Source organism: Rhincodon typus, chromosome 23 (assembly GCF_021869965.1).
Source record: "Rhincodon typus isolate 14 chromosome 23, sRhiTyp1.1, whole genome shotgun sequence".
In the NCBI taxonomy this organism is placed as follows: domain Eukaryota; kingdom Metazoa; phylum Chordata; class Chondrichthyes; order Orectolobiformes; family Rhincodontidae; genus Rhincodon; species Rhincodon typus.
Window position 1 is genome coordinate 11,986,331 of NC_063354.1, and position 27,594 is coordinate 12,013,924.

The 27,594-nt window shown below is 40.9% G+C and overlaps 2 protein-coding genes across 4 annotated transcripts in view; one reads left to right on the forward strand and one right to left on the reverse strand.

Moving 5' to 3' along the window:
• Positions 1-382: 382 nt before the first annotated feature.
• Positions 383-18,190, reverse strand: LOC109931464 (soluble calcium-activated nucleotidase 1). Its single transcript, XM_020530766.2, has 4 exons — positions 17,934-18,190; positions 4,999-5,655; positions 3,926-4,129; positions 383-1,349 (listed from the first exon to the last, which is right to left on the reverse strand). The coding sequence occupies exons 2-4, from the start codon at positions 5,630-5,632 to the stop codon at positions 979-981; spliced, it is 1,209 nt and encodes a 402-aa protein (XP_020386355.1). The 5' UTR covers positions 5,633-5,655; positions 17,934-18,190; the 3' UTR covers positions 383-978.
• A 74-nt stretch (positions 18,191-18,264) lies between these two features.
• The window catches only part of cog1 (component of oligomeric golgi complex 1), a 37,137-nt gene continuing 27,807 nt past the window's right edge, over positions 18,265-27,594 (forward strand). Inside the window, exons 1-2 of one of the 3 annotated variants that reach the window (XM_048610701.1) lie at positions 18,265-18,818; positions 20,786-21,030. In XM_048610701.1, coding sequence (XP_048466658.1) covers positions 18,504-18,818; positions 20,786-21,030 — 560 coding nt within the window. In that variant the 5' untranslated portion in view covers positions 18,265-18,503. The remainder of the gene's footprint in view (positions 18,819-20,785; positions 21,031-27,594) is intronic. The other 2 variants (XM_020530767.2, XM_048610702.1) reach the window with 2 other exon arrangements.

A 27,594-nucleotide genomic window follows, 5' to 3' on the forward strand; every position in this document is an offset into this window, starting at 1 on the left:
CCAGTTTCATTGGCACACTCTAGAAAATTAACAATCTAATCTTTAAAATTGTTTTATAATGTACATTAGTACCCCATGCCGAGAAAACAACTGCTTTATATGGTCTCCTCATAGGGCTGAAAATGGTCACAGTTCACAGAAACTTGCCACTGTGATTAATTTGATCCTGGACTCATACCAGCTTTGTGGTCAGGGATGACTTCCAATGTGGCTTACTTTAAAACAGTGCAAAAAAAAAACATGGAAATTCAATTTGTGCTGTTTGCAACTTGTGCTTGAAATTCAGCAATCCTTTGTACAAGTTTGTCCAATTTTGCGGGAATTGTGCAGGAAAAACCAGAGCAACCCAGCAGGAATTATACACCAGTGTACTTGGCAATTGTCTGCCTCCTCAAAACAAAGCTCCACAGTTGTACTCCGAGGAAGAAGTACTCATGCATACAGCAGAATTAGTTGCCGCTTAAAGACCACTTGTGCCAGTTAAGTTTTGGATATCTTTTAAAAAGTCAGTGATATCGACCAAATTCTATCCTGGTAATGACTTCAATATCCTATCCCTATCCCTCTTAGAACTTTCAAGTTCTAAGCTATGCAAATTCAGTAACTGCGAAGTCAATAAGTTCACAAATTGAACCAATATTGATTTAATTTAAAAAAAAGGACATGCACAATTTCTTGATTGACTGTAGACTTTACACCTCATAAGCATGAGTAACATCCCCTGTAAATGTTCAATAATTTCAGCAAAATTAGTTGTTTGAAGAAAAAAGCAGAAGGAAAGTGCAATTCTTGCAATACCTTGTATTCAGTTTTTGACATGTAAACAAAGAAGAGGGTATTACAAAAGAACACTACTTCAATTAATGGCAACCAAGAATGATTTTAAATGATGATACCAATTTGGGAAACTGCCCTTCTGAGAATTCTTGGAAACAGTAGTACTTTAATCCAGATCTGTGCACTTGACTGTGAAACGACTTATATAAATTCTATCCCTTCATATTTTATATCCCCTACTTTTGTTTCCTCTAAAAGAAAGCGTCCATCTAAAGTAAAAGCCATTATATAAGTTGCTATTTTCCCATTATCTTCCTCCGATTTCAGCGACACAATGATTTGATCGTCTGTATCTGGAATGAACTTAAAGGAGGAGAATCCATGTGTCGGGTTAACCACTCCAATCTTGCTCACCAAGACCTCCTTAAAATCTTGAGTACATTTAATAATAAGATTTGTTCCTTTGTGTTCATCGTCTTTTTCATTATAGCGCTCACTGCTTGCTCGCCGTGGCAGGAAAAACCAGCGCTGCAGTCGATCACTCCAGGCTGCAGATTCATGAATGAGGTATCCTAAATAATAATACAAAAATTTAATTATCAGACATGGTAATTCACATCATGAATATTTAATTACATTCAAGCCATCTCCCTGCTGTAAGAAAGATTTTGTGAAACTTGAAAGGTTTCAGTAAAGATTTACTAGGATGTTGCCAAGGTTGGAGGATTTGAGCTATAGGGAGAGGCTGAATGGGCTGGGGCTATTTTCCCTGGAGTGTCAGAGACTGAAAGATGACCTTACAGAGCTTTATAAAATCATGAGGGGCATGGATAGGGTGAATAGCAAGGGTATTTTCCCCAGGGTAGGGGAGTCCAAAATTACAGGGCATAGGTTTAGGGTGAGAGAGGAAAAATTTAAAAGGGACCTAAGGGGCAATTCTTTCACACAGAGGGTAGTGTGTGTATGGAATGAGCTGCCAGAGCAAGTGGTGGAGGCTGGTCCAGCTACAGCATTTAAAAGGCATCTGGATGGGTAAATTAGATAGGCATATGGATGATAGAATAAGGTAGTGGTGGAGGTTAGATAGACCTTAGGTTTTGGGTAAAAGTTCGGCACAACATTGTGGGCCGAAGGGCCTGTACTGTGCTGTACTGTTCTATGTTCTATGTTCTATGTTCTATGAATGGGAAGGGTTTACAGGGATATGGGCCAAATGCTGGCAAGTTGGACTCGGCCTGTTTGGGACGTCTGGTTGGCACAACGATTTGGACCAAAGGGTCTGTTTCCGTGTTGTACGTCTCTATGACTTTTATAAAGAACTTGCCAAACTGCACTTAAATGAAAACTGCACTTCAGACAGTATATAAAAAATTTTCTCATATTAATGAAGTAGCACATGGAATACCAACAAGCAAACACACCATGGTATAAACAACTTTTTTTCAAAAGCACCCTCCTGACTTCAGCTATATGATGACAGCCCAAAAGCAACAAAACTACCAAAAATTCTATTTTCAAATTTTGGTTAGCCAAAGATAAAAAAGACAAAATACACTGTAATTCTACTTAATAGACTTAATTTGGAGTGCTGTAGATGTTTAATGCTGGTGACAAAGGCAGCATCAAGTAATTGGCTCCTAATAGTTTAAGTGACCCTTCTGAGGCAGACTGAAGCTACAGTGTTAATACAGTAAATTCAAATTATCGAGTTAATCTGCTCCTGTAGCATACCCTTCCATGGTGAAGATATAGCATGATCACAAATGAATGGCATTGAGAAAGATGCATTTGACAACATGAAAGACGATAACCAAATGAAAGATGATAACCACCACCTGTATTACTTGGCTGCTCTTAAACCCAATAATTGAAGCTACAGCTTTTAAAGTAATGTAGTAATCAGTAAAATGAAAATGTTTTTGATTATTCGGTTCACTGGTGTAATTTCAAAGAGATCAATCAATTAACTGATCAATGCAATTACCAGTTGGTTACCCTGTTCTATTAATTGTATTAATCAGTTCCAGGAATACTGGGGGGGGTCTTCACAACTCTAACGTGTACATTTCCAGTATGAAGCAGTAAAGTAAAGCCAAAGCATTTGGTATCCAAAGTGTATGTGACAATAATTCCAGGGCAAGCAATGCCAACGGGCTTTACTCGACAAAACAAATTGTAGTGGAGGTGAGAATTTGAGAAAATCATGATCTGATTTTAAAGCACAATCAAAGAGACGTCATGTGTTGTTAGGGATAGGATTGACTAATAGTTTATTAAACAAAACAAATGGTTGTGAGGGAAACCATTGGCCTTGGCAACATAGGATGCCAGCGATCTAAAGATGGAAGTTGTAATCTTGAGGGTTCTAATGAATATTTCACCACATTGATAGAAATTTAAGTTTGACAATATTACAAAATATGAAATGCAACTAAGATATTTTTGGAAAATAAAGACATGAACACTAAACCATCATATTTTTACAATTTTTTCCTCCAGATTTTGTGTACCTTGGCTTAGCACTAGGTTTTAAAGGAAGTTTCAAAATAAAAGGAACATTTAGTGAATACTAATCATTATATCATAAGGTTGAACAATCCAGAGTATGAAGTATTAACTGGGATAAGAGATGACTTCAATGGAGCCAAAATGGAGCTGGACTGCAGAGACTAGCACCAAAGGTTGCCGGGAAAATCTGTAGCTGAACGATGGACTGTGTTCAGAGAGAGTTTGGATACATTCAAACTATATTTCCTCAAAAGGTAAGGCAGGGCAAACTAATCCAGAGCTCTCAGGATGAAAAGGAGATAGAAATTAAGCTAAAGAAGAAAATGTGCTAATGACAGTGTCAGGTTAAAAAAACAACTGACAGCCAGGCTAAATACAAAGCGCTCAGAAGGGAATTGAAAAAGTAAATTAGAAACACGAAGAGGGAATATGGAAAAAGACTGGCAGCTAACATAATGGGGAATCCCAAAGTCTTCAGTAGACACTTAAATAGTAAAATGGTCGTAAAAGGGATAGGGTAGGGCTGATTAGGGACCAAGGATTTACGCATGGAGGCAGACAGCGTGGATATCTAAGTATAAGACAAATTTTCTTCATGTATATGCATTTATTCACTTTTCCTTTTCCAAATGTTTCTTACCTGGGGCTTTAATTCCAGCAGCTGTGCGGAGTGCATTGTAGTGAGACACCCAATTTTCATGATTTACATCACCTTTGTAACCAATAACTTTCACCCACTCTGGATTTTCATTGACTACCTCTCCTGTGGTGGTAGTCCATTCCTTACCGAGTCCACCCACATAAAGGTGCTCGTCTTTTACTGCCAACCATTCAGCTTTGAAACCTTAAGGAATAGCAGAACAAATGTAGAGTCATAGCAAAGGTATTCCACAAGTAATGTTCTGGATTAAGAGCATACATCTGAAGCATCAGCTTTTCCTTTGCTTTACAGATTCTGACTGACTTGTGTATATTCGGTTATTTTTATGTAAGATATACACATTACTTTATTGATATAATTCAGTAAAACAGAATTTAACTGAAAATAGAACATCAATTATTCAGGGGTGGTATCCTGAGTTAGAGGATACGCTCATGTTATCCACTTCAAGTATATGTGGAGTTCTGCAATCCTCCTACCACTGTTATCAAGGTATTACTGTTATACAACTGCAGTGAGAAAGATTTGGTTTCAGTATTTTTAACCAATCTGCCTCAAACAGTGGTTCAATAAAGCACCTATGGAAGAATAACTCCTCCTCCCTCCATATTATTTTCATGTTCGGATAAGAAATAATTTTGATACCAATGGTGTACACAACTCCAATATGTTGTGTAAGTAATTCTGGGAGGCAACCAGAGTATGAGGGGGAAAAAAAAACAGCACCTCCATACACTCACGGTAACATTTCAAAGTCAAGGGCTAGTTGTATCATCAATGTCAATAAACTGGGAGCAGATCACCTTCCCATCCTCTCAGAAGGAACAAAAATGTTAATAATTTTAGTTCATCAAAATTGAAAAAAATCCATGATTAAATAGTACAGTAATAACCTCTTCAGAAAGAATAACCTTTCTCCCCCATCATATCTCAATACATTTGTTATGACTCCATGTTAATTGAGATTCATAGTGATTGACAAGCTACAACAATCCACAAGACTAGCAGAAATTATTTGTGCAAATTAAAGATAGAATAAATTACTTTGGTACCTTTCTCAACAGTTCCATCTCCATCTGATAGAATTACCCAAGGGACTGCCTTATCACCATCAATATCATACACGACACCTGTCCTATCATCCACAGTGTAAAGCTTTCCATTAAATGCTATGAGTTCCGACAATTCCATGCCACGTCCTTTTTCTGACAAATGAGTTTTGAGAATGGACTCATTTTTGTCCCATTCGAGAGTTACTTTGTCACCACTGTTTGATAATATCAAGTAGCCTTTCTTTAGGTAACTAAACCAAGTGTCACTGTTCAATTCGTTCTTTGAGTTAGTGTCCAGGTCAGCAATCAGCCCGATACGGTATCGGATGCCTTCCAGGGTCTTCTGCGGGGGTGAAAGTGGGTACGTGTCATTGTATCTGTCCTTTGGAAAATTATCAATCGGCCAGTTGTGGATATTTCGTGGATAAGGGCTATTTGGGGAACTTTTGTGAAAATACAGCATGTATAATACGAAAAGAACTATGATTGCTGCTAGTATAGTCTTCCATTTCAGGTGAAAACGTGAATCTCTTGTTTTGGTCATGGACGCTATAACTGGAAGACCACCAATGGATATGTGAAGGGAGCTCATAGAATCATTTCCATTGGATAAACCATATAGATATACCGACATGAAGCTACAGCAGAAGCAGAAACCTATATGAAGGAAAAATAAGGTTTAGCAAAATTCAGAAAAGCTTCTTAATCACATAATGAAAAGACAATCAAAAATAAAAACTATCTGCACAATGATTATTATAGGTGACAATTCTATTTCATTTTGGCACATGTATGCTATCAATTTAAAAACAGGAGACATTGATTTGATAATTATTGTGACTTCATTGCAAACACATCACTTTTACAATAAATGGCATGACTCAACACCACAAAGTGCAGATCTTTACCACTTAAAGCAAGTCGGCAATAAAACAATGTTAATCCAAGGGGGAGCATCTCTTCACTGAATTTCAAGCAACCTAAAAAGCTTCAAGGTTTTGTTGAAATTGAAGCAAAGCATAAAAAAACTATTCAAATGGAAAAGTTAGCTCGAGTTTTAGCTCTGACCTTCCACAAATTCACTCAAAAGTTTGATTAATAAAACTAGCTTAACATACTCCTTTTTGTTCAGCTTATTCCTTCTCCCATGGTTATTGACTTGGCACAACAAAACAAAATTGAATGCATCACTTGAGTTGTTTGCACAATTTATATTGATTTCATGCAATGTGGGCATTACTGTCTGAGTCAGCATTATTGCCCACCCCTTGCTGCCCCTGAGAAGGTGGTGAGCTGTCTTCTTGAAATGCTGCAGTCATTTGATGTTTGGGGAGAGAATTCCGGGATTTAGTCCAAGTGACACTGAAGGAACAGTGATGGAGTGTGGCTTGGAGGGGAACACGCAAGTAGTGGTATTCCCATGAATCTGCTGACGCCAGTGGATGTGGTGCCAATCAAATTGGCTGTTTTGTCCTTAATGATGTCAAGCTTCTTGAATGTTGTTGGAACTGCACTCATGCAGTCAAATGGGGACGAATCCATCACACTCCTGACTTGTGCCTCTTGACTGTGTATAAGCTTTGGGAGTCAGGAGGTGAGTATATCACTGCAGGATTTCCAGTTCCTGGCTTGCTCTTGTAGCTATTGTATTTATATGGTCAGTCCAGTTCAGTTTCTCATACAATCCCTACAGTGCAGAAAGAGGCCCATCAAGTCTGCACCAACCCTCTGAAGAGCATCCCACCTCCCCACCCTATCCCCATTACCCTGCATTTCACCATAGTTAATCCACCTAACTTGCACATCTTTGTACTGTGGGAGGAAACTGGAGCACCCGGGTGATGCAGACGTGCAAACTCTAACAGAGACAGTCACCCAAGGCTGGAATCGAGCCCAGGTCCCCAGCACTGTGAGGCAGCAGTGCTAACCATCGTGCCGCCCTGGTCAATAGTAACCCCAGAGTGTTGATTCTGGGGATTCATCAATGGTGATGTCATTGAATGTCATTATTTTGAGATTTTCTCTTGTTGGAGATGATCATTGCCTGGCATTTGAGTGGCGTGAAAGTTACTTGCACCAACAGTCCAAATCTGGAGATTATTAAGGTCTTGCTGTACTTGGACTCTGACTGCTTCAGTTATGAATAGTGAATATTGTGCAATCATCCATGAACATCCCACTTCTGACCTTATGGAGGAGGGAAGGTCATTGATGAAGCAGCTGAAGTTAGTTGGGCCAAGGATACTGCCCCAAGGAACATCTCCTAGACGAATAGTTTGGTTTGTTCAAAGTCTATCCCATTTAGCATGGTGATTGTGCTATATTAACATAATGGCTAGTATCCTCTGTGTGAAAATGGGACTTTATATCCACAAGGATTGTGTGGTGATCACTCTTAATGATACTGACATAGACAAAAGAAGTACCTTCCCCTTGTTGGATCCTTTGCCAGCTGCCGCAGATCAAGTCCAGCAGTCATCTCAAGGTCTCAGCCAGCTCTGTCAATAGTAATGCTGCCATACCATTCTTATTGATGGACACTGAATTTACCCAATTAGAGTACAATCTGCACCCTGAGCAGCCAGAAGGGTCCACCAAGCAGAGGGGAGGTAATCAATGATAACCAGCAGGATGTTTCCTTGCATTTGTTTGACATGATGCCATGAGATGTCATAGGGTCCAGAGTTAATGTTGAGAACTCCCAGGATTGTTCCCTCCCAAATGAACATCACTGTGCTGCCATCTCTGCTCAGTCTGTCCAGCTGGTGGGGCAGATCATTCCTGAGGATGATGATGGGGTTGACCAGGACGTGGAGTATGAAGGTATGATTCCCTGAGTATGACTACATCAGGCTGTGCTAGACTAATCTGTGAGCCGGCTCCCAATTCTGGCACCAGCCCCTGATGCTGGTGGGGAGGACATTACAGGGTCAACAGGGCTTAGTTTGCATTGCCATTTCTGGTGCCTTAATTGATGCCAAGCAATCTGGCTGGTTTCATTCCTTTTTGAGACTTATTAGCGATTGATACAACTGAATTTTCCTTTCCTAAAGCACATTAATGAACCAAATGAGTTTTTACAATAATCAATTTACAATCATCATTTAAGATTAGATTTTTTAAAAAATTGAACGCAAGTTCTCAGAACAATAGCTGAGTCTCTGGATTACTAGTTCAATGACCATAGCATTACCGTCATCACCCCTTTGTGTTTATTCCACATATAAATGATAGTGGTAGTGAAACCGAGCTCTGGGACACACAGAGGACAGTACTTCACTCTGAACCCACCATGACATTAGCCCACTGATCACTTCTTTCCTCTAATTTCCTATTCATAACCAAATCTTTCCCTGAGAACCCGTGCTTTAAATTTAAAGATATAAAGAAAAAAAGTTATTAAATTATTTTAAGTACTTTTACTATGCATGTATAGTTTACTGCAGTGAACTGGAGTTCATAGAGTCAAAGGGTCATACAGCATGGAAAAAGACCTATTGGTCCAAACTGTATGCGTCAACTGGACATCCCAATCTTTACCTAGTCCCTTTTGCCAGCATTTGGCCCACATCTCTCTAAACACTTCCTATTCATATACCCATTCAGTTGCCCTTTAATTGTTGTAATTGTACCTGCCTTCACAACTTCATCTGGTAGCTCATTTCATACAGGCACCACCCTCTGCATGAAAAAGTTACCATGAAAAAGTTAACTCTTTCCCCTCTCACCGAAATCTTACGCCCTTTAGTTTTGGACTCACCCTGTCTAGGAAGAAGACCTTGTTTATACACCCTATTCACATCCTCATGATTTTATTAACCTCGAGAAGGTCACCCCTCAGCCTCTAATGCTCCAGAGAAAATCCCTCAGCCTACTCAGCCTCACCCTATAACTCAAAAGCTCCAGTCCCAGCAACACTCTTATCAATCTTTTCTACACCCTCTCATGTTTAACAATATCCTTCCTATAGAAGGGCGACCAGAATTGTACACAGTATTCTAAAAGTGGCCTCGCCAATGTCCTGCACAGCCGCAACATGATGTCCCAATTCCTATACTCAATGTTTTGACCAATGAAGGCAAGCATGCCAAACACCTTCTTCACCACAACGTCTACCTGCAACTCGACTTCCAAGGAACTATATACCTCCAACCCTTTGTTTGGTAATACTTCCTAGGTCCCTAAATTGTCATTAAATGAAATCTGGTCAGTTGGGACAGCTACTTACTAAGTTGTTGTGTACATAATCCTGAATGTTGCATTCAATAATCCCCAAATCATTCCCACAAAATGTTTTAGTTATTTTGCATGGAAGATTATTAGGTGTTTGGTTGCTTGCATCTATTTTGTTACTCTTTTTTGATTATGGCCATTATGATAGCCTGATTATAATCTACCAGTACTTTCCTAGTGGCCACTGAGTTCAACATAATGACTGTCGGCATATTGTAAATCTTCTTGCTAGTCTCAATATTTTGATTTAAATTCCATGAAAAGACACATAATATGTATATTGAGACACACTCTTTTCAGCAGACTGTTATTCATAACGTCTCCTTTGAATACTTTGAGAAAGCAGTCCATTCAGAATACTCAATATCGCTCACTTATCAGATTCAAGTCAATTTGCATCTTTTAGAACTTTTACTTCCATTCTTGCTACTGTGGTACTGTGAAATTTTGTTCTACATTTACCGTGTGTGTTTTTTTCAATGTCTTAATTCTTATGATCAAATTTTTAATTTGTTTCTATATATATTTATGTTCATCACAGTCTGTGCCTTCTCATTTCTCACTCAAGGATTTGTAGAGGTCACTTTTTCCACTATTTCATTTTTGCTTTGCTTGTCAGCCATTTAGGATCATGCTTATTTCATCTGAGCTAATTGATCTAAAGTTATATACTTGTGCTGAATGTGAACTATTATTTCATTAAAAAGTGTCCCATTTGCTTTTCACTTAAATGTTAACAATTCAGCCCCCCAAATCCATTTATCTCAATTATTTACTCACCCATTCTAATTCATTCTTTTAAAATAATAAACTTGGAACCTGGTTTCTGATGTAATTGGGTTTCTGATATAATTATGTGAAAATTGATTGCTCGGAGGGTCATGTCATACAGTGCTATGATACTCTTTTTTTAAACTATGATCAGTTCATTTAGAAATAGATTAAAGATAGATAGTCATTGCATTGACCAACATCCACTGACCCACATGGGATTCCTAATTTATACTACAAGCATCCACTCCCATCATCACCGATGCTCAGTAGCAGCAGTATGTAATATCTACAAGATGCACTGCAAAAATTCACCAAAAATCCTCAGATAGCACCTTCCAAACCCAGGACCACTTCCATCTAGAAGGACAAGGGCAGCAGACATATAGGAACACCACCATCTTCAAGTTCCCCTCCAAGTCACTCACCATCCTGACTTGGAAATATATCGCCGTTCCTTCACTGTCGCTGGGTCAAAATGCTGGATTCCCTCCCTAATGGCATTGTGTGTCAACCCACAGGAGGATTGCAGCGGTTCAAGAAGGCAGCTCACTACCATCTTCTCATGGGCAACTAGGGACGGGCAAGAAATGCTGGCCAGCCAGCAACACCCACCTCCCACGAATTAATAAAACAAAGTGAGGTTGTTTCATCATAATTAACTATCCTGTTCTAGTTATATTCAAAATTAAGATCTCAATCTAATGGAATAATTATTTCTGTAGCTTATTTCATTCTAATCAGGGCAACTTCATTTACCAATTGGTTGTTGTTAATCCATTATTTATTGTGCCTGAGCCCATTTTGGCCCAAAGGAGCAGCATTGACTTTCACTAGTTTATCAAAGGCAACATTTATATATTAGGATTACTGTTGATCTAATCACTCAGAGATCTGCCTTAAGTAAAGAATGTTACAGCTGATGCACTCTTCCATGAACAGGACATAGGTCATAAATTGCACAATGACTATAGCCAATCAAACTTGTCCAGCTACTTCTTCACAGTGCATATGTAAATACAGTTTACATTCTTCTGGGTGGGGTCCCTGCAATAACTTTAATTTGCCATTTAACCTTTTCCAAGTATGGTTAAAGTCACATCTCATTGTGGACTACATTAGGAAATACTAAAGTGCTCCATTGTCTTGAATAACAAGGAGATCAACATTTTCACGGATGTTTTAGAAATGCTGGGCACACAATTTCCACTTCTGCTTGGGTGCTAATGAAGAATAGGGGGATGGAAAATATTGAAAGCAAAGGACAAAAATGGCAGAAGGGCACTGGTATGGTGCTGCTGATCAAAAATCAGAACTGCTAACTAAAATTGCCATGACAATTAACTTTGGTCCTCATGCTGCCAACTGACAATTTTTAATTATTGCAACTTCAATTCATGTAAAACCTGCTATGCTGTTACTTTTTCACAATGTATTCTTTGTAATCCTGCGTTAGCACACTAAGATCCAAGTATACTTCAAAATGTTTCCATTATACATGTAAATTGTGGAAAAGTTCTGTAGAACATCGAGTAATTTATGTCTACTCCCTAACCAGCAATTACGTTGAAGACAACACTAAAATACGTTCAATTACTTTAATTTAAAATATGTTACAATGATTGTATAATTTAATCAAAATATTGCATTGCAGTATTTACTTTTGTCTAGTAATCACAAAAGGTTTAGGCCTGGCACACAGAAAACACTTTGCCTTTTTGAGTTGATGTCAAGTTTCCATTCTTTTACAAGCTAAGCTTATCAGATTTTTGTTCTGTTGTGTAACTATTTCTGGTGTAATTAGAAAAATGAAACAGCTTTAAGGATTAGAGACCCAGGAGAACCTCACCAATAGCTCCCCCATTTATTGAGGATAAATGGTTTTATGATAGTTTCACATAAATTCACAACTGAAGGAAATGCTACATTAATTACTCTGCATGGCTATTCAGGGCCACAACAGATAAGTATCATGACTCAACTTGGACCAATTAGTCTTGGCATCAGATGGATTCATGAAGGAAAAACAGCATTTACGATAATGTGTTCTTGATATACTCAAGACACCAGTTTCTAAAAATTTAAAGGGGCTTGAGAATCAGAGACATATACAGCTTAGACAAGCATTGCCTTGAGATCTAAACAAGCTAACTACAGATCGAACCCATATGTGGCTGTTTGCCAGAGGGTTTCAACTTATTGAAAAAACACACTTCAGCAGACTATATCTGCCTACAAATAAGACACAGATTTCTCAAACACCACATTTGCTCAAAAACAAGTAATAAAAGAACTCATTATTCAGTACTCCAGCAGGATTTCAGCTTCAGCAACTGAAGCTTGCTTTATATTTATGTTATTTCTTTTTCCAAATAATGTTTTCGTTGTAAGCTCTATGCTTCTCCCTCTACCTTACATTTGGTCAGAAACTTACTTTGCAAAGTTCATATAAGCAAACTTTCATTCTGTTTCTGTTCACAAAGCACCTTATAGATTATAGTGTACATATGCATTTTTATTTCAACTGAATTTTAGAATTTACAGTTGTACATATTTACTAAAATCTGTTTATTCAGAGAAAACCAGCTAATGAATTATATATTTACTAGTTACATTATTGGTTCAATCATACAACATTCAACACAGGAAATTACAGCTAATTTCATCATTACGAGTTGGATTGTCACCATTCTGCTCGTATTACATATTAAGATATAAGCAAAGAAAGCCCTTTATCAAAAGAAACAGAACATTCTAGAAAAAACTCAGCACATTAGGTAGCATCTGCATAGAGACAAGAACAAAGTTAATGCTTCGGTTCCATGATCTTTCACCGAAACATTAATTCTCTTTCTCCCTCTATATATCACTTGGTGTGTGTATTCCATATTTCCAGCATCAACTGTTTCTGCATGTCGATTCAGACTTTTTAAAAAAAAGTTATCAGTTGAGGGTCCTTACTTGAATCAAAAGCTTGCAATGATGTTACAATCATAGCTTGATATTGCTGGTTCGTAGTAAGCACTTTGGAGAAAAAGTATTACTGAAATCATAGCCTGGAAGTCACTATTTGTAGTGTTACTGTATTTTACTCCAAAACAAGACTCTCTCTATCTTGAGAAGCATTAACATTTTATTTCCAAGGGACTGATGTCTCCATTAAAATGGTGTAAAAAGGCTAAGCATTCACAAAGTAACTTAGTTTACTGTAGAAAGCGAAAGAGGATGCTATAAATCAGAAACAAAAACAGAAGTTGAAGGTCTGCTGAGCTTTTCCAGCAACTTCTGTTTTAGTTCAATGTAGATTCTTAAATTAGGGAACACAATTTTCAAAGCAATTAATAAATTTCCTAATGAAATGTTACAGACTTCTATCTATGGGATTAATTGTGGAAAAAAGCCTGGTGTAGTCCTTAGCTACAGATACATTCAAAGAATGACAGAGGTCCCATGGGATGATTTACAAAATGAAGAACAGACTTCATAATACAGCATTCCATCAAGCCTTTCAAATATACCAAAGGGTTTCACCAACAATGGACTGTTTTAATGTGACTGTTAGTAAGTCATAAAATAAAGTTTTACAGCAAGGACCCGCTAAACGTCAGCAGCAACCATTGCCCTCAAATGGAATTGAGCAGACAAACCCCATTTCCTGCAAACAGGTTTTTCTTGTAAATGTTCACTCCTATACTGCCTGACTGATTGGGATCAGTTGCAGGTTTTGCAATACTTTCTATACTTATAGCTTGACTGGCATCCCACCCATCACCAATGAAATGTAGCAGCAGCACATGACAACTATAAGATACACTGCAGCACCTTGCCAAAGCTTTTTTTGACAGCAATTTCCAAACCTCTAATGCTAATAAAAATAAGGTCAGCAGGCAGGCACACCATCACCTCCTCCGAGTCACATAACATTATAATTTTAAAATATATTATAATTCCTGCATTGTAACTAGGTTACAATTTTAGAACTCCTTCCCTAAATTTTGGACTAAAGCAATTCAAGATAGCAGCCCTACACCACTTTCTCAAGGACAATAAATGCTGGCTTTACCAGCGAAGCTCACATTCTATTAAAGAATGAAAAATAATTTCCATCATCCAGTCTATTCAGTCAGGTCTTTCCAAGTTTGTTCTGCACATCTAATTTTCTGCAGTAGTCACTATCTCCTATTTGTCCAATTACTTAAGTGAATTGAGCTAGTGAAATATACAAAAACTGGCGTTTCTATCCACTTGTTTATATGTCATCTGCCAATGGGGTCCATTGTGAGTAAAAGGCTCACAGTTGTCCAGACGTTCCCAGTCTTCACAAGAAACAAAGCAACTCAGTAGTTTTGAATCAGGGCCTGACTCTGCACATGTGCATAATATCATTGCTGTAGGTTATATCAGTGATCTCAAAAAACCTGATTTATTCTGGTTGGGTCCTACCATTAAATTCTCATAGTTAGCTGTGAAATGGGAAGGAAACGTTTTGCAAAAAAATGTGTAAGAGGACTTCTCCAGTTCTTTACATCTATAACTAAAAACATTATAAGGTGGGAAAAGATTAATTGACATTAAATTAGCAAGAAATATAGAAATCAAATAGTAAGAGCTTTTACAAGTACATAAAAATGAAGAGAGTAGGTAAAGTAAACATTGATCCCTTGGAGGATGAGAATGTGGAATTAAAATTGGAATATTGGGAATAGCAGAGACTTTAAACAAACATTTTGCATTTGTGTTCGCAGTAGGGGGTGCTAATAATAGGAAAATATCTGCGCAAAAGGTAGAAACTAAAAACAATTTCCAGTGGAGAAAAAGTACTTGGCAAACTGATATGGTCAGGTTTCTAGGATCTCAAAAGAAGTAGCTGCAGTGGCAGTGGAATCCTATGTTGCAATCTTCCAAAAGTCCCTACATCCTGGAAAGGTCCCAGTAGCTTGGTAAACAGCAAATAATGTTGCTATTTAAGAAAGGATTGAGACAGAAAGCAAAAAAGAAGGCCAATAGTCTATCATTCCATTTTTTAAATCTATTATTAAATAATAGGACATTTAAAAAACATCTAATCAAGCTGAGTCAATGCGTTTTATGAAAAGGAAACAGTGTTTGGAAACTTGATTAATGTTCTCTCAGGATGCAACAGGTAGGATGGATAAAGTGGAAGCAGTAGGTGTGCACCTGGATTTCCAAAAACTATTCAATGTTGTGTCACAGAGAGTTACTATTCAACATAACAGCTCACGTTGTTGGGGGTGATATAGAAGTATGGGGTAAGAAGCTATTAACTAACAGGAAACAGAAAATCAGACTAAATGGGCAATTTTGAAGCTGGCTGATTGCAAAAAGTGGGTGCAAAAGGAATCACTACTGGGAACTGATCTACTTAGAATCCACATTGACGCTCTGAAGAGTCCGACGTTCAAAGATCGATGGTAATGCCAGTGGTGTGGAGGACACAAAGAATTTGAAAGGAATAATAAACAGGTGAATGAGTGGAAAAAAATTTGGCAGTTCCTATTGCCAATAATACACAGCCCCAAACCCCAAAGTCAGGCTCCAAAGACCTAAATTTAGCCACGTCTCTGTTGGTAGCACTAGATTCTACATTCAAGTCCTACTCCAGATGTGAGAGCAAAAGCCAAAGCAGATATTCCAGTGTAGTATTGAGGGAGTGCTGCACTGTTAGAAGTGTTTTCTTGAGGGGGGGCTTTTGTGTACAGTAGTAGCGTCCCTGCATTTGAGCCAGGAAACCTGGGTTCAAGTTCCACCTACTCCAGTGGTGTGCAATAACATCTCAAAGCAGGTTGATTAGAAAATATCTATAAACCAATTGATGAAGCACTACAATCATATCAAAATCTCGTTTTAACTCCCTGCTATAAAATGAATAACAATCATCTTTTTACTAATGGACATGTAATAGACATTTAAACTGCAATAGATTACTGATGAAATCTGAGCAAGAAAATTGGCAATCCGCTGTGAAGTTCCACTTATGTCTTCCCCAATGAGGGAGGAAGGCAGGAATAGGTGTAAGTTAACATGATCATTTTGTATTAGGTAGAAATTAAATGTATCCATATGCTTTATTGAGAAATGTTATAATTTCAGGATCCTTATAGATGCGGAGTTAAACTTGCAATGTTTTGCAATAGTGCCATAAATATCCTATCAATTGTTTTTTCACTTTGCTCTGCTGCAGATTTAGATTTAAGTCCTGATCCAACTTAAACATCAATAAGTAATGTGTAACCTCTTAGCTATCTAAAACTCAGGTTTGGCATTGCATACAGCAGACTGAGCTGTGTATCAAGCTTAATTGAAATGTCATGGTATAGGCTGGCTTAGTAAACTTAAGTAAATGAATGATGGCGAACAAAATAGATTAGAACGGAAGCCCTGTTGGAGCAAGGAACAGAATTTCTTCAAGGAAGAAACATGTTTAATTAAATACTAAATAATAAAAACAAAAACTCTGGATGTTGCAAATCAGGAACAAATATCAAAACTCAATAGAAAAAGGATCACTGGACCTGAAACGTTAACTCTGCCTTTTCTCCACAGATTCTGTCAGGCCTATTGAATTTTTCCAGCAATTTCTGTTTTTGTTTCAAGCATAGCAATATTTCTGCTAGTGACCTCATTATTCAAGGAGTTCAAATTCATCTTGGTTGGCATTGTAAACCAACGAATATCCAAATGACTGCCTGTTACAGATATTTTTAATCAACTTGTTCAGACGTGTTATGACACACCTCTACAGCAAGTCAGTCTTGAGCCCAGGACTTCTGATATCTGACCCAGAGGTTGGGGACTACCATTGCACCACAAGAGCCATGCCAACCTATTATACACAATGCTAAATGATTAGTTCCACAGCATGCAATGAAATAGAAAACTGTTTGTTTTGTACCCCCTCCTAGGATAAATTTCGACTTGTCAAAGTTTATTGGCACCAAATTATAGCTCTACATTTGATGAGCATTCCCCTGACTGGGGAGGGATAGGGAACGATGAAGACAGAAAGAAATAGCTTTGTCGAGATTCGACGGCCAACATAAACCAAGCCTGCTGTCAGTAAAGTAAATCAGTAATTACCAGGCTAAAAAGGCCACCAACACTCCCACAGGCCACAAGAGGTTGGCAAACAAATGAACTTTGTCAGTGGCACCCACAGTCCAAAACCATAAAGCAGTGAGGTTTATCAATTAGATAGCCACTCGTCATTGTCGTCATCAGTTTTAATTTTATACTTATGTGTTGTAAATTTCTGTACTTTTAAATATATGTAAACCTGTGGGGCTATGACGACAGAACCACAATGTGAAAGATTTTACATTTGCAAACACATGCCCAAAGCTTGCAACTCAGTCCTGAAGGAAATGGATCCTATTCTGGTTGTAGCACATACCCGTCTTAATTTCCAGTTGAAAAGAATACATAGGTACAATGACTGAATAATATCGTACTCTCATTAAATGCCAAAGGGAAGACACGAGTTGCATAAAGACTGCAGGATATATTGGGTGTGTAGGAAGTTTCTCTCAAGCAGTGTACGATTGGGTACAAATCCATGGCACAAATTTGCAAAATGAGAGGGAGAAAATAACCACTGATAATCAGATTGCCCTGCTTTGATGTATCACCTCATATTCCTGCGATTTTGTGCTTTTAACCCGATCTCCGTACAGCACTGACAGTTTTTTTTTAATTTGCAGCTGAACTTCCTGATAAATGCAGCAGGGCATGTGCTGGGTGCCCCGGGTGTGGAGGTGAACCTTACTCCCATTGCCCTTGGCAACGCCGGCTGGGGAAGGGGGAAGAGGTGCCGCGATACCCAATCTTCTCCCTCTTGTTTCCCGCCGATTATCGGGGGGAAGTGGGGGGGGGTGCGAAATCGAGAAAGCGGTGACAAAGCTGGTGATACTCACCGATCTAGCGTTGTCGTCGTCGCTTCAAGCCCTTCGCTCCCGCATTCCGGTCCGGGAACTGACACACCACACGATCGATCGATCACTCACCCACTCACCTGTAAACTTCCGCCCGGAGACAGCAGCCCCGCCCCCCCCAACACCAGCCAGGAGCAAAGGAAGACCGCAGGCGCTGCCAAATCGCAGCCGACTGCGCATGCGTCGGCCGGCAGTATCCGTTTCCATTCGTGTGCTCGGCTCCGTCCCTCCTCTACCAAGTGCGCTTGCGTCGCCGGGGCGCTTGGACCAAATGCTCATGCGTTGATGCGTCCGCCCACTTGAACTAATGCGCATGCACCGGCTCGCTATCGCGTCCCCACCCTTCCGCGCTTGCGCAGTATTGCTCTCGGAGGGCCACGTCTGTTTAGGGAGAACGGTCCATCCGAAGGAGAGAGCCGCCACTAAAGGCTTTTCAAGCGGGAGGTTCAACCGGCTGAGGCCTAGGGTTGGGCCTGACGACTGCCCTTTGCGTAGGAGGGACTGTGCCACCTTCACAGTCCCGTGGGAGGGGACAGGATCGGTACGGGGACCATGGCGGTGGCCGCCAGGAACCTGCGGGTGAGCGACATCCAGGACCCCGGCTCCCTGTTTGAGCGCTACGGCACCGAGGAGATCCGGCAGGTGGAGCGGAGGGTCCGCGCTGAGATCGAGCACAAGAAGGAGGAGCTGCGCCAGATGGTGGGCGAGAGGTACCGCGACCTGATCGAGGCGGCCGACACCATCACCGACATGAGGCTGTGCTCCGAGAAGGTGGTCACCTCGGTGCGGGACATGTATGAGTACTGCACCCGCATCAAACCATCCGGGCCCGGCAGAGTGGCTGCTGTCCCCGCCAAGCGTAACAAGGTGTGCGCTCGCCTCGCTTCGCCTGTGCACAGCACCCAGGATCCGGAGCAACAACCTCCACACAGCCCTATGGCTTGCACAGTGCCAACACCTTACAGCAGCTTGTTTTCTCCCTTTGGAGTTTTGTCCAATGGGCTGCTACCCCTCCCCAACCCCTGGCTGCAAAAGGCAAAACGCTGCGAAAAGTGGAAACCTGAAGTGAAAACAAAATGCTTTTTTGGTCCAGCAGTATCAATGAGAGAAGTTCCTGTTTCAGGCCTTTCGTTAGTTCTCGGGGGACACAGTCTCAGGATTAGGGCTAGATCACTTTGGACTGCCCCAGGTCATTTCTTCAATCGGAGGGGCTGTGAATCTTTGGAAATATGTACCCCAGAGAACTATGGGCATTCATGTATTATGTATATTTTTAGATACTAAGCGAATTGAGGGATAGGGGATAGGGGATAGAGCAGGAGAGTGACAATGAGATCAAAAATCAAATCATGTTGTTGAAGGTTGGAGCAAGCTCACGGATTTGTTTGGCTTTCTCTTGCTGCTGTTTATATTCTGTCCACCTTCCTTTCCATTGGTCTCTTTTTAACATTCAGATTTTTTATAATTGTTTGTATGGGGTGTGACATCAATACTTGGCATTAGTTGTCAGAGAAAATATCTTAAACTAATCTCTTTGGCAATGTGTTAATTCTTGGGATATTTTGGAAAGTCGAAAAGATATATCAATAGCAGTGGAGTTCAGAGAAACTTTTAGATTATTTATGTAAAGAATGCTGAAATAAATGCTTGAAAGTAAGTGTGGATTAGAATGTGGGCAGTAGTAGTTGACTTGAAAGATGCTGCAAATATTGATGTGGATTTGAGCAGCTGCTATTGACAGAAAAAGATGATGTTTGAAGTGAAAAGTGTTGATAGTACACAAGCTTGTATTTATATGGCACCTTTTTAATGTAGAAAAAAAATCCAAGCAATATATCTTTTTGAAAAATAAATTCTGTACCAAATAAGATATCAAAAGTGGTAAGAAAGTGCTTTGGTAATGAAATGGAAGGACTTGTGAAGGGAATTCTATTGCATTGCTTAGGTCACTGAAGGCTTAGGCACTAGTACAAGATTGATGGGAAGGCAAAGATCGGTATGGAACTGTCATCAAAGGAATAGACGTTGTCTGAAGGGCTGTTGTGTGCCTAGAAAATATTAGAGATTGGAAGGATTCAAACATGGAAGGGCTGTGGATAGCTGAGTTTTAGGTGAGTTGATGTTAATTTATGGGTTGCTTGGTAAATTAATGAAGAAAGTGTTGAAACATTTGAGTCTAGAAACAGTGGAGGCTCAGATGATGGTTTTAGACCCAGATTGCATGAGCTTGGACCAGAAGTGGGTGACGTTATGTACACTTTTATGGGAGTGATTAAAGTGGGGTCGGGTGCTCGACTTCAACACACGAGGGTGTTGACAGAACTAAATTGCAAAAGAGAGGGATCTAGTTAGGGAACCATCTTGCATTGTATTATGTATGATTTGAAGTTTGTTTATGAATTAGGTCATCAATGTTGCTTACTTTGAGTTCAGTATTAAACCTGAAGGAAAGGATGGATTTGGGACCAAAGAGGCATGTGTTATGTCTGGAGCTACAAAGACCTGTTTGACTGTGTTTAATTGGAAAAAACTCTTGCAAATTGAAACCAATTCTGTCATCATAATTAGTACTGTTGTGGACAGCATATCTCCAAGTTTGGGGAGCAAAAGTAGCACCCTGAGACACGGGACTTTGATCAGACTTTGATGAAACGTGATTGTAGGGGACGTTCTGATGATGGGACAAATTTGGGTAAAACCGAGAAAAAGTGAAAGATCAGTCAGCATCTTTAATGATAAAGGTCTCATGACCCTGGCTGAATTGATCTTTAAATTACGTTACTGAGGTGTGAGCACCAGTGATGTAAAATAGTGATTTTATATTTCTGCTTCAGGCTCAGCAACAATCCCAGGAGAAATTCTACAGTATGGCAGCACAGATCAAGCTACTTCTGAATATGCCAGAGAAAATTTGGAGTGCCTTAGAATCATCCCAGTATCTCCAAGCTACTCAAATGTATCTGCTGTGCTGCCACATTCATAGTATCCTTCAGTTGGACTCTTCGGGTTCCTATTACACTCCTGTCCTGGCCCGTTTTCCCATCCTTGTTCGACAAGTAGCAGCAGCAGGTCATTTCAGGTTAGTTATAAATAAAAAACTTTTCTTTATCAAATCATGTTTAATACCAATTTCGGTGACTTGAGTAAGAGTGCTGGTTGCAGACTTTCACACGTGGTTTCCAGTTTTGGCACTACACCAGTGAAATTGTTTCCCTTTATAGATTATCATGATTTTAAAGTCAGGTTTGATAAATGACAAAAAGTATGGCATAACGTATTAGAAGATTAGGAAATTTTTAGAGGTATGGCAGCAAGTTTCCCAATTCCCAAGTTTCTCACAGGTGAACATCTAATTCCAATGATCTTGTTGAAAGATAATGAGAAAGTCTGTGCTTGGACTTGATTGATCAAGAGGCAGAGTTTCAGTCCTGGCATAAGCAAAGCTTCCATAAAACAGGAAATATGATCATTTGTTACTATCTAATTCATAGAGATGGAAACGTAGCTTTGTCTCTTGAAAGTAAGCGTGAATACAAATTGAAGAGCCACCAGCAACTCTGGTGAGCAACTGAGCTCTGGTTATGATGTCGAAGAAGAGGGTTAGCTTTTCAGTTGTTAAACACCTGTTGAGTCTCTGACACTTTTGGCGGTGGGGGGAGTAGTGTGCTGGACCTAATTTTAGGGAATGGGGGTGCATTTCTGTGAAAGTAACCATAATTCATAGATTTTAAGCTAATTATAGATAATGGCAAAGCTGGACCAGAAATGTTCTGAATTGGAAGGCCAGTTGTAGTATCTTAAGACAGCATCTGGTCAAAGTGGACTGGGAGCAGCTGTTTGCAGGAAATTCCACATCAGAGTAGTGGGAATCATTCAATAGGGTCATAGTAAGAGTGCAGGATCAATGTGTTCCCGTGAAGGGAGGGGGAATCAACAACTTCAGAGGACCTTGGATGTCAGGGGTCGCACAGGATTGGATAGGAAGAAAAGAAAGTTTATGGCAGATGCTGCAGGCTCAGATCAATGGATGCCCTAGAGGCATATAGTAATTCTGGGGAGGGAGGGGTTTCTTAAAAATTGGGAGAGAAGGGCCATGAGAAAAACATTGGTGAGTAAAATTAATGAAAATCCAGAGGTGTTTTATAAATACGTTAGGGGCAAGCGAATCATAAGCAGGTTGGAGCCCATTAGGGACCAAATCAGCAACCTGTATGGTGAGCCAGGGAGACATAGCTGACGTTTTAAATGAGTATTTTGCATTTGTATTCATTATTGCGAAGGATGATGCAGGTACAGGAATTGAGGACTTGAGCAAACTAGCTTTGAGAGGGAGGACCTATCAGCAGTTTTAGGCACAATATATTTTAGGCTGCTGTGGGAGGCAAGGAAGGAGATTTCAGGGACTCTGACATCAATTTTCAAAGCTTCTTTGAACACAGGAGCAGTGCCATTATTCAAGAAGGAATAAATCAGGAAGCAGTAAGGCCTCCAGTGTTTCTAGCATCAGTGGCAGGGGAGCTATTGGAAAAGAAATCTGAGGGACAGAATTAATCTCCGCTTGGAGATCATGGACAGTCAGCAAGGTTTTGTCATTTTGGGTGATTGAATTTTTCGAGGTCGTGACCTGATGTGTAGGTGAGGGTCGTGTTGTTGATTTTGTTTCATAGAATCCATATTCCATGGCAAGAGGCCATTCAGCCCTTCAAGTCTGCACTGACCCTCCAAAGAGCATCCCTCTCAGACCCAGCCCCTCCCACTCTATTCCCATAAGCCTGCATTTACTGCCAGTCCACCTACCTGCACATCTCTGGACACTATGGGCAATTTAGAATGGCCAATCGACCTAACCCGCACATCTTTGGACTGGGAGGAAATCTAAGCAACCAGAGGAAACCTGTGTGTAGAAGGTGCGAATATACGAACTTCACACAGACAGTCACCCAAGGCGGAAATCGAACCTGGGTCCCCGATGCTGTGATGCAGCAGTGCCAACCCTTACATGGATGTTAGTAAGGTTTTTGACAAGTTCTCATAAGCAGGTTGGTTGAGGAACTAAGAGCCCATGGAATGGATGGTGATATGGAAAATTGGATTCAAAATTGGTTTAGTGAAAGTAAGCAGAAGGTGGTAGTTGAAGGGTGTTTTTTGGCTGCGTCCCGGTAGTATATTGCAGGGTCTCTTGCATTTGTGTTGTACATTAATTATTAGTCATGAATGTGTGCAAAATGATCAGGGAGTTTGCAGATGATGCGAAAATTAATGGTGTAATGAAAGGCAAGGAGGAAGGCCTCAGATTACAGAATGATATAGATGGGCTAGTCTGATGGGCTAGTCTGATGAGCTGAACAGTGACAAATGGGATTTAATTGAAAGATGAGATGATTTATTTTGGGAGGACTAACAGGTGGGAGAATGTGTGTTTAATGATTGGACCCTACGAAGTACAAAGGATTAGAGGGATTTTGGTGTGCGTGTCCTTGAATCCTTGAAGACGAGAGGACAGGTAGTTAAGAAGACGTTGGTATACTCGCCTTTATTAGTAAAGGCATTGAACACGAGCAAGGAGGTTTGGATGGAGCTCCATAAAACAGGTCACAGCTGGAATAAAGTTCTGGTTGCTACATCATAGGAAGTATATGATTGCACATAAGGGCACGCAGAAGAGATCCTCGGGCTCAAGTGATTCAACTATGAAGAAAGAGTGGGTAGGATGCATTGTTGCCTTTAGAACGGAGAAGTCTGAGGGGGGTACCTGAGGTATACAGAGTTCTGAGGGGTGCACATAGGGAGAAATGTTTCCATTTACAGGGGTAAATAAGTAGGGGCACAGTTTAAAGGAAGGAACAGGTGGTGATTTGAGAGATAATAGGAACTGTCAATGCTGGAGAATCTGAGATAACAAGGTGTAGAGCTGGATGAACACAGCAGGCCAAGCAGCATCAGAGGAGCAGGAAAGCTGACGTTTCGGGTCTGGATCCTTCTTCAGAAATGGGGGAGGGGGGAATAAAGGGAGGGGGGGGGGAGGCAGATGGAAGATGGATAAAGGAGCAGATAGGTGGAGAGGAGGGGGGGATGGAGCCAGTAAAGGTGAGTGTAGTTGGGGAGTTAGGGTGGGGATTGGTCAGTCCAGGGAAGATGGACAGGTCAAGGAGGCGGGGATGAGGCTGGTAGGTAGGAGGTGGGGGTGGGGTTTGAAGTTCAAGTGGGAGGAGTGGATAGGTGGGAGTAAAGATGGACAGGTTGGAGAGGGGGGAACGAGCTGGGCTTGTTTTGGAATGCGGTCGGGAGCGGGGAGATTTTGAAGCTTGTGAAGTCCACATTGATACCATTGGGCTGCAGGGTTCCCAAGCGAAATGAGATGCTGATCCTGCAACCTTCGGGTGGCGTCGTTGTGGCACTGGAGGAGGCCCAGGATGGATATGTCGTCCAAGGAGTGGGAGGGGGAGTTGAAATGGTTTATCACTGGGAGGTGCGGTCGTTTGTCGCGAACCGAGCATAGGTGTTCCACAAAGCGGTCTCCAAACCTCTGCTTGGTTTCCCTGATGTAGAGGAGGCTACATCGGGAACAGCGGATACAGCATACCACATTAGCAGATGTGTAGGTGAACATCTGTTTGATGTGGAAGGTTTTCTTGGGGCCTGGGATGGGGGTGAGGGGGGAGGTGTAGGGGCAGGTGTAGCACTTCCTGCGGTTGCAGGGAAAAGTGCTGGCGATGGTGGGGAGTATGGAGCGGACAAGGGAGTCACGGAGAGAGTGTTCCCTTGGAAGGCCGATAAGGGTGGGGAGGGAAAAATGTCTTTGGGGTCAGATTGCAGATGGCAGAAGTGCCGGAGGATGATGCGTTGGACCCCGAGGTTGGTGGGGTGGTATGTGAGGATGATGGGATTTCTGTTTTGGTTGTTATTGTGGGGAGGGGGTGTGAAGGATGAGTTGCGGAAAACGCGACAGACGCGGTCGAGGGTGTTTTCAGCCGCTGTGGAGGCAAAGTTGCGGTCGTTGAAAAACGAGGACATCTGGGATGTCCAGGAGTGGAATGCCTCATCTTGGGAGCAGATGCGGCGGAGGTGAAGGAATTGGCAAAAGGGGATGGCATTTTTGCAGGGAGGTGTATTCTAGGTAACTGTGGGAGTTGGTAGGCTCGAAATGGATATTGGTTTCCAGGTGGTTGCCAGAGGTGGAAACAGAGGTCCAGGAAGGAGAGAGAGGTATCAGAGATGGTCCAGGTGAACTTAAGGTTTGGGTGGAAGGTGTTAAGGAAGTGGATGAACTGTTCGAGCTCCTCGTGGGAGCACGAGGCGGTGCCAATACAGTCATTGATGTAACGGAGGAAGAGTTGGGGGATAGGGCCAGTGCAGCTTTGGAAGAGGGATTGTTCCACGTATCCTACAAAGAGGCAGGCATAGCTTGGGCCCATGTGGGTATCCGTGGCCACCCCCTTTGTCTGTAGGAAGTGGGAGGAATTGAAGGAGAAGTTGTTAAGGATGAGGACGAGTTCAGCTAAGTGGATAAGGGGACTGGTTGGGCCTGCGGGACAGGAAGAAACAAAGGGCCTTTAGACCATCTGCATAGGGAATGCAAGTGTATGGGGATTGGACGTCCAAGGTAAAGATGAGGTGTTGGCGCTCAGGGAATCGGAAGTTTTGGAGGAGGTGGAGGGCGTGGATGGTGTCACGGACGTAGGTGGGCAGTTCCTGGACCAAGGGGGCGAAAATAGAGATAAGTTCAATTGGGCAGGAGCAGGCGGATACAATGGGTTGACCAGGGCAGTCAGTTTTGTGGATTTTGGGAAGGAGATAGAAACGGGCGGTGTGGGGTTGGGGAACAATGAGATTGGAGGCTGTGGGTCAGAGGTCACCTGAAGTGATGTGGTTGTGGATGGTCTGGGATTTGAGGATTTCTCACCAAGAGGTCATTGAGTATGTGTAACCGTCTGCCTAACAGGGTGGTTGAGGTAGGTAGCATCAAGAAATTTAAAAACTATTAAAAAGAGCATTGAAATGCCATGACATAGACTATGGACCAAAAGTGCTAGACGTGTGGTTAGAATAGATAGATGCTTGATGACAGATGTGGACATGATGGGCCAAAGGACATTCTTCCATGCTATAAAAACTCTGTGAATCAATGTCTCAAAAATTGAGATTTTTCTGTAATGGGTGACTGATTCATGGTGTCACTTTTCAGCTGGAGTGATTTTAGTTGATTGTATTTAAGACACATTATCAAGCATTCAATATTGTAACTGAAAAGAGCAGGGTACCCTTGTGGGCAGGTGTGCAATGTTACCGTAGTTCTCAACAGTATTATCCAACATTGAAAATACTGTAATTTTTCCACTGCATCTAGTTTCTAAGTGTACTTGCAATATTTTGGTTGCTTCAGTTTCAAATGTTATGGAATGTAGTATCATATTATTTTCAATTTTCCAGGGACATGTTTGTCCCATTAAAGGCCCTGTACCCATTTTGTTGTTCTTGGTGTCTGTAACGTCTCTGTAATGTGACACTTTTCGAGGTGACTGACATAATTTTATATTGAAAAGTCATCACCAAGGTTTCTCCATCTCCTTGTTGATTTACTGAATTGCCAACACTGCAGTGAATCAGGACTGTAAGACAGAGCCAAACTGTAACTTGTTTGAGAAGATGTAGTGCTGTGCTGTGCTGCATGTGATAGGATCGAGCTATTCCGAGCTCAAATTTGTCTTTATATTGGTTCTATTGAGTGATCGATGGGGCACCAGCCAGAGGCAGCAGTTTCCTGAATGGGACTGTACCTTTTTTGTATTACAGCCAAACGTCATGCTTGGTAAACTTGTAAATATGTCAACAGATGATTGCATGGATGTAAGTCAGATGTGCCAAATACTGAGTGCTTTCAGGAGGTTGGAAACCTAGCCAACCTTGGATCTAAGTAGATTTTACTTCTGATAAGAGAATGAATTAGCATAATTTTTTACAGCAGAGTGTACGACTTTGTTGGTTTATTCCTCTATGGTTCCCAGTTATTCATTAAAGAATTGTTCATCTTGATTTAGATGATCTGATTTGTTGCTGGGATTTTATAGTTGGGTGGAAGAAAAAAAAAGCATTCAGACATTAACAGTGAATAATTGTCCAGAATGCTTTCTTTTCTTTTCTTTTTCAAGTTTTTGGGTCCAGTTATCCTTAATGCGCTTGATTGCAAGTGCCAGACATTTTGGGAGGAAAAAAAAGACTAACCCATGCTTGAGGTTTGATCCAAGTTTCTGCAGAACTAACTGATACTAGGTATGGCTACACTCCTTACCTAGTCTTCTGACAGCTATTTTTTTGAGATTTCCGAGGCTCTTTTTTTCTTTCATGCGATATGTGTGCTTCTGGCAAACCTGGCATTTGATCAGCTGCCCTTAAACAGAGTGACTTGCTGGGCCATTTCAGAGAGCAATTGAGAGTCAAATGTATGACTGGGTCTGAAGTCACGTGGGCCAGATCAGATGAGGATAGCAGATTTTTCTTCCCTCAAAAACATTAATGAACTGGATGGGTTTCAACGGCAGTGGTTTCTGATTACCATTAGTCTAGCTTTTATGATTCCGGACTTATTAACTGAATTCGAATTTCAGCATTTGCCATGTCAAATCCATGTCTCCACATTATTAAG

Excerpts from the sequence above, each read along its gene's own strand:
- LOC109931464 (XM_020530766.2), bottom strand. The coding sequence starts at position 5,632 with ATGTCGGTATATCTATATGGTTTATCCAATGGAAATGATTCTATGAGC. Across the intron at positions 4,130-4,998 it reads AGATGGAACTGTTGAGAAAG|GTTTCAAAGCTGAATGGTTG; the intron begins GTACCAAAGTAA and ends CTATTCCTTAAG. Across the intron at positions 1,350-3,925 it reads TGCTGGAATTAAAGCCCCAG|GATACCTCATTCATGAATCT; the intron begins GTAAGAAACATT and ends ATTATTATTTAG.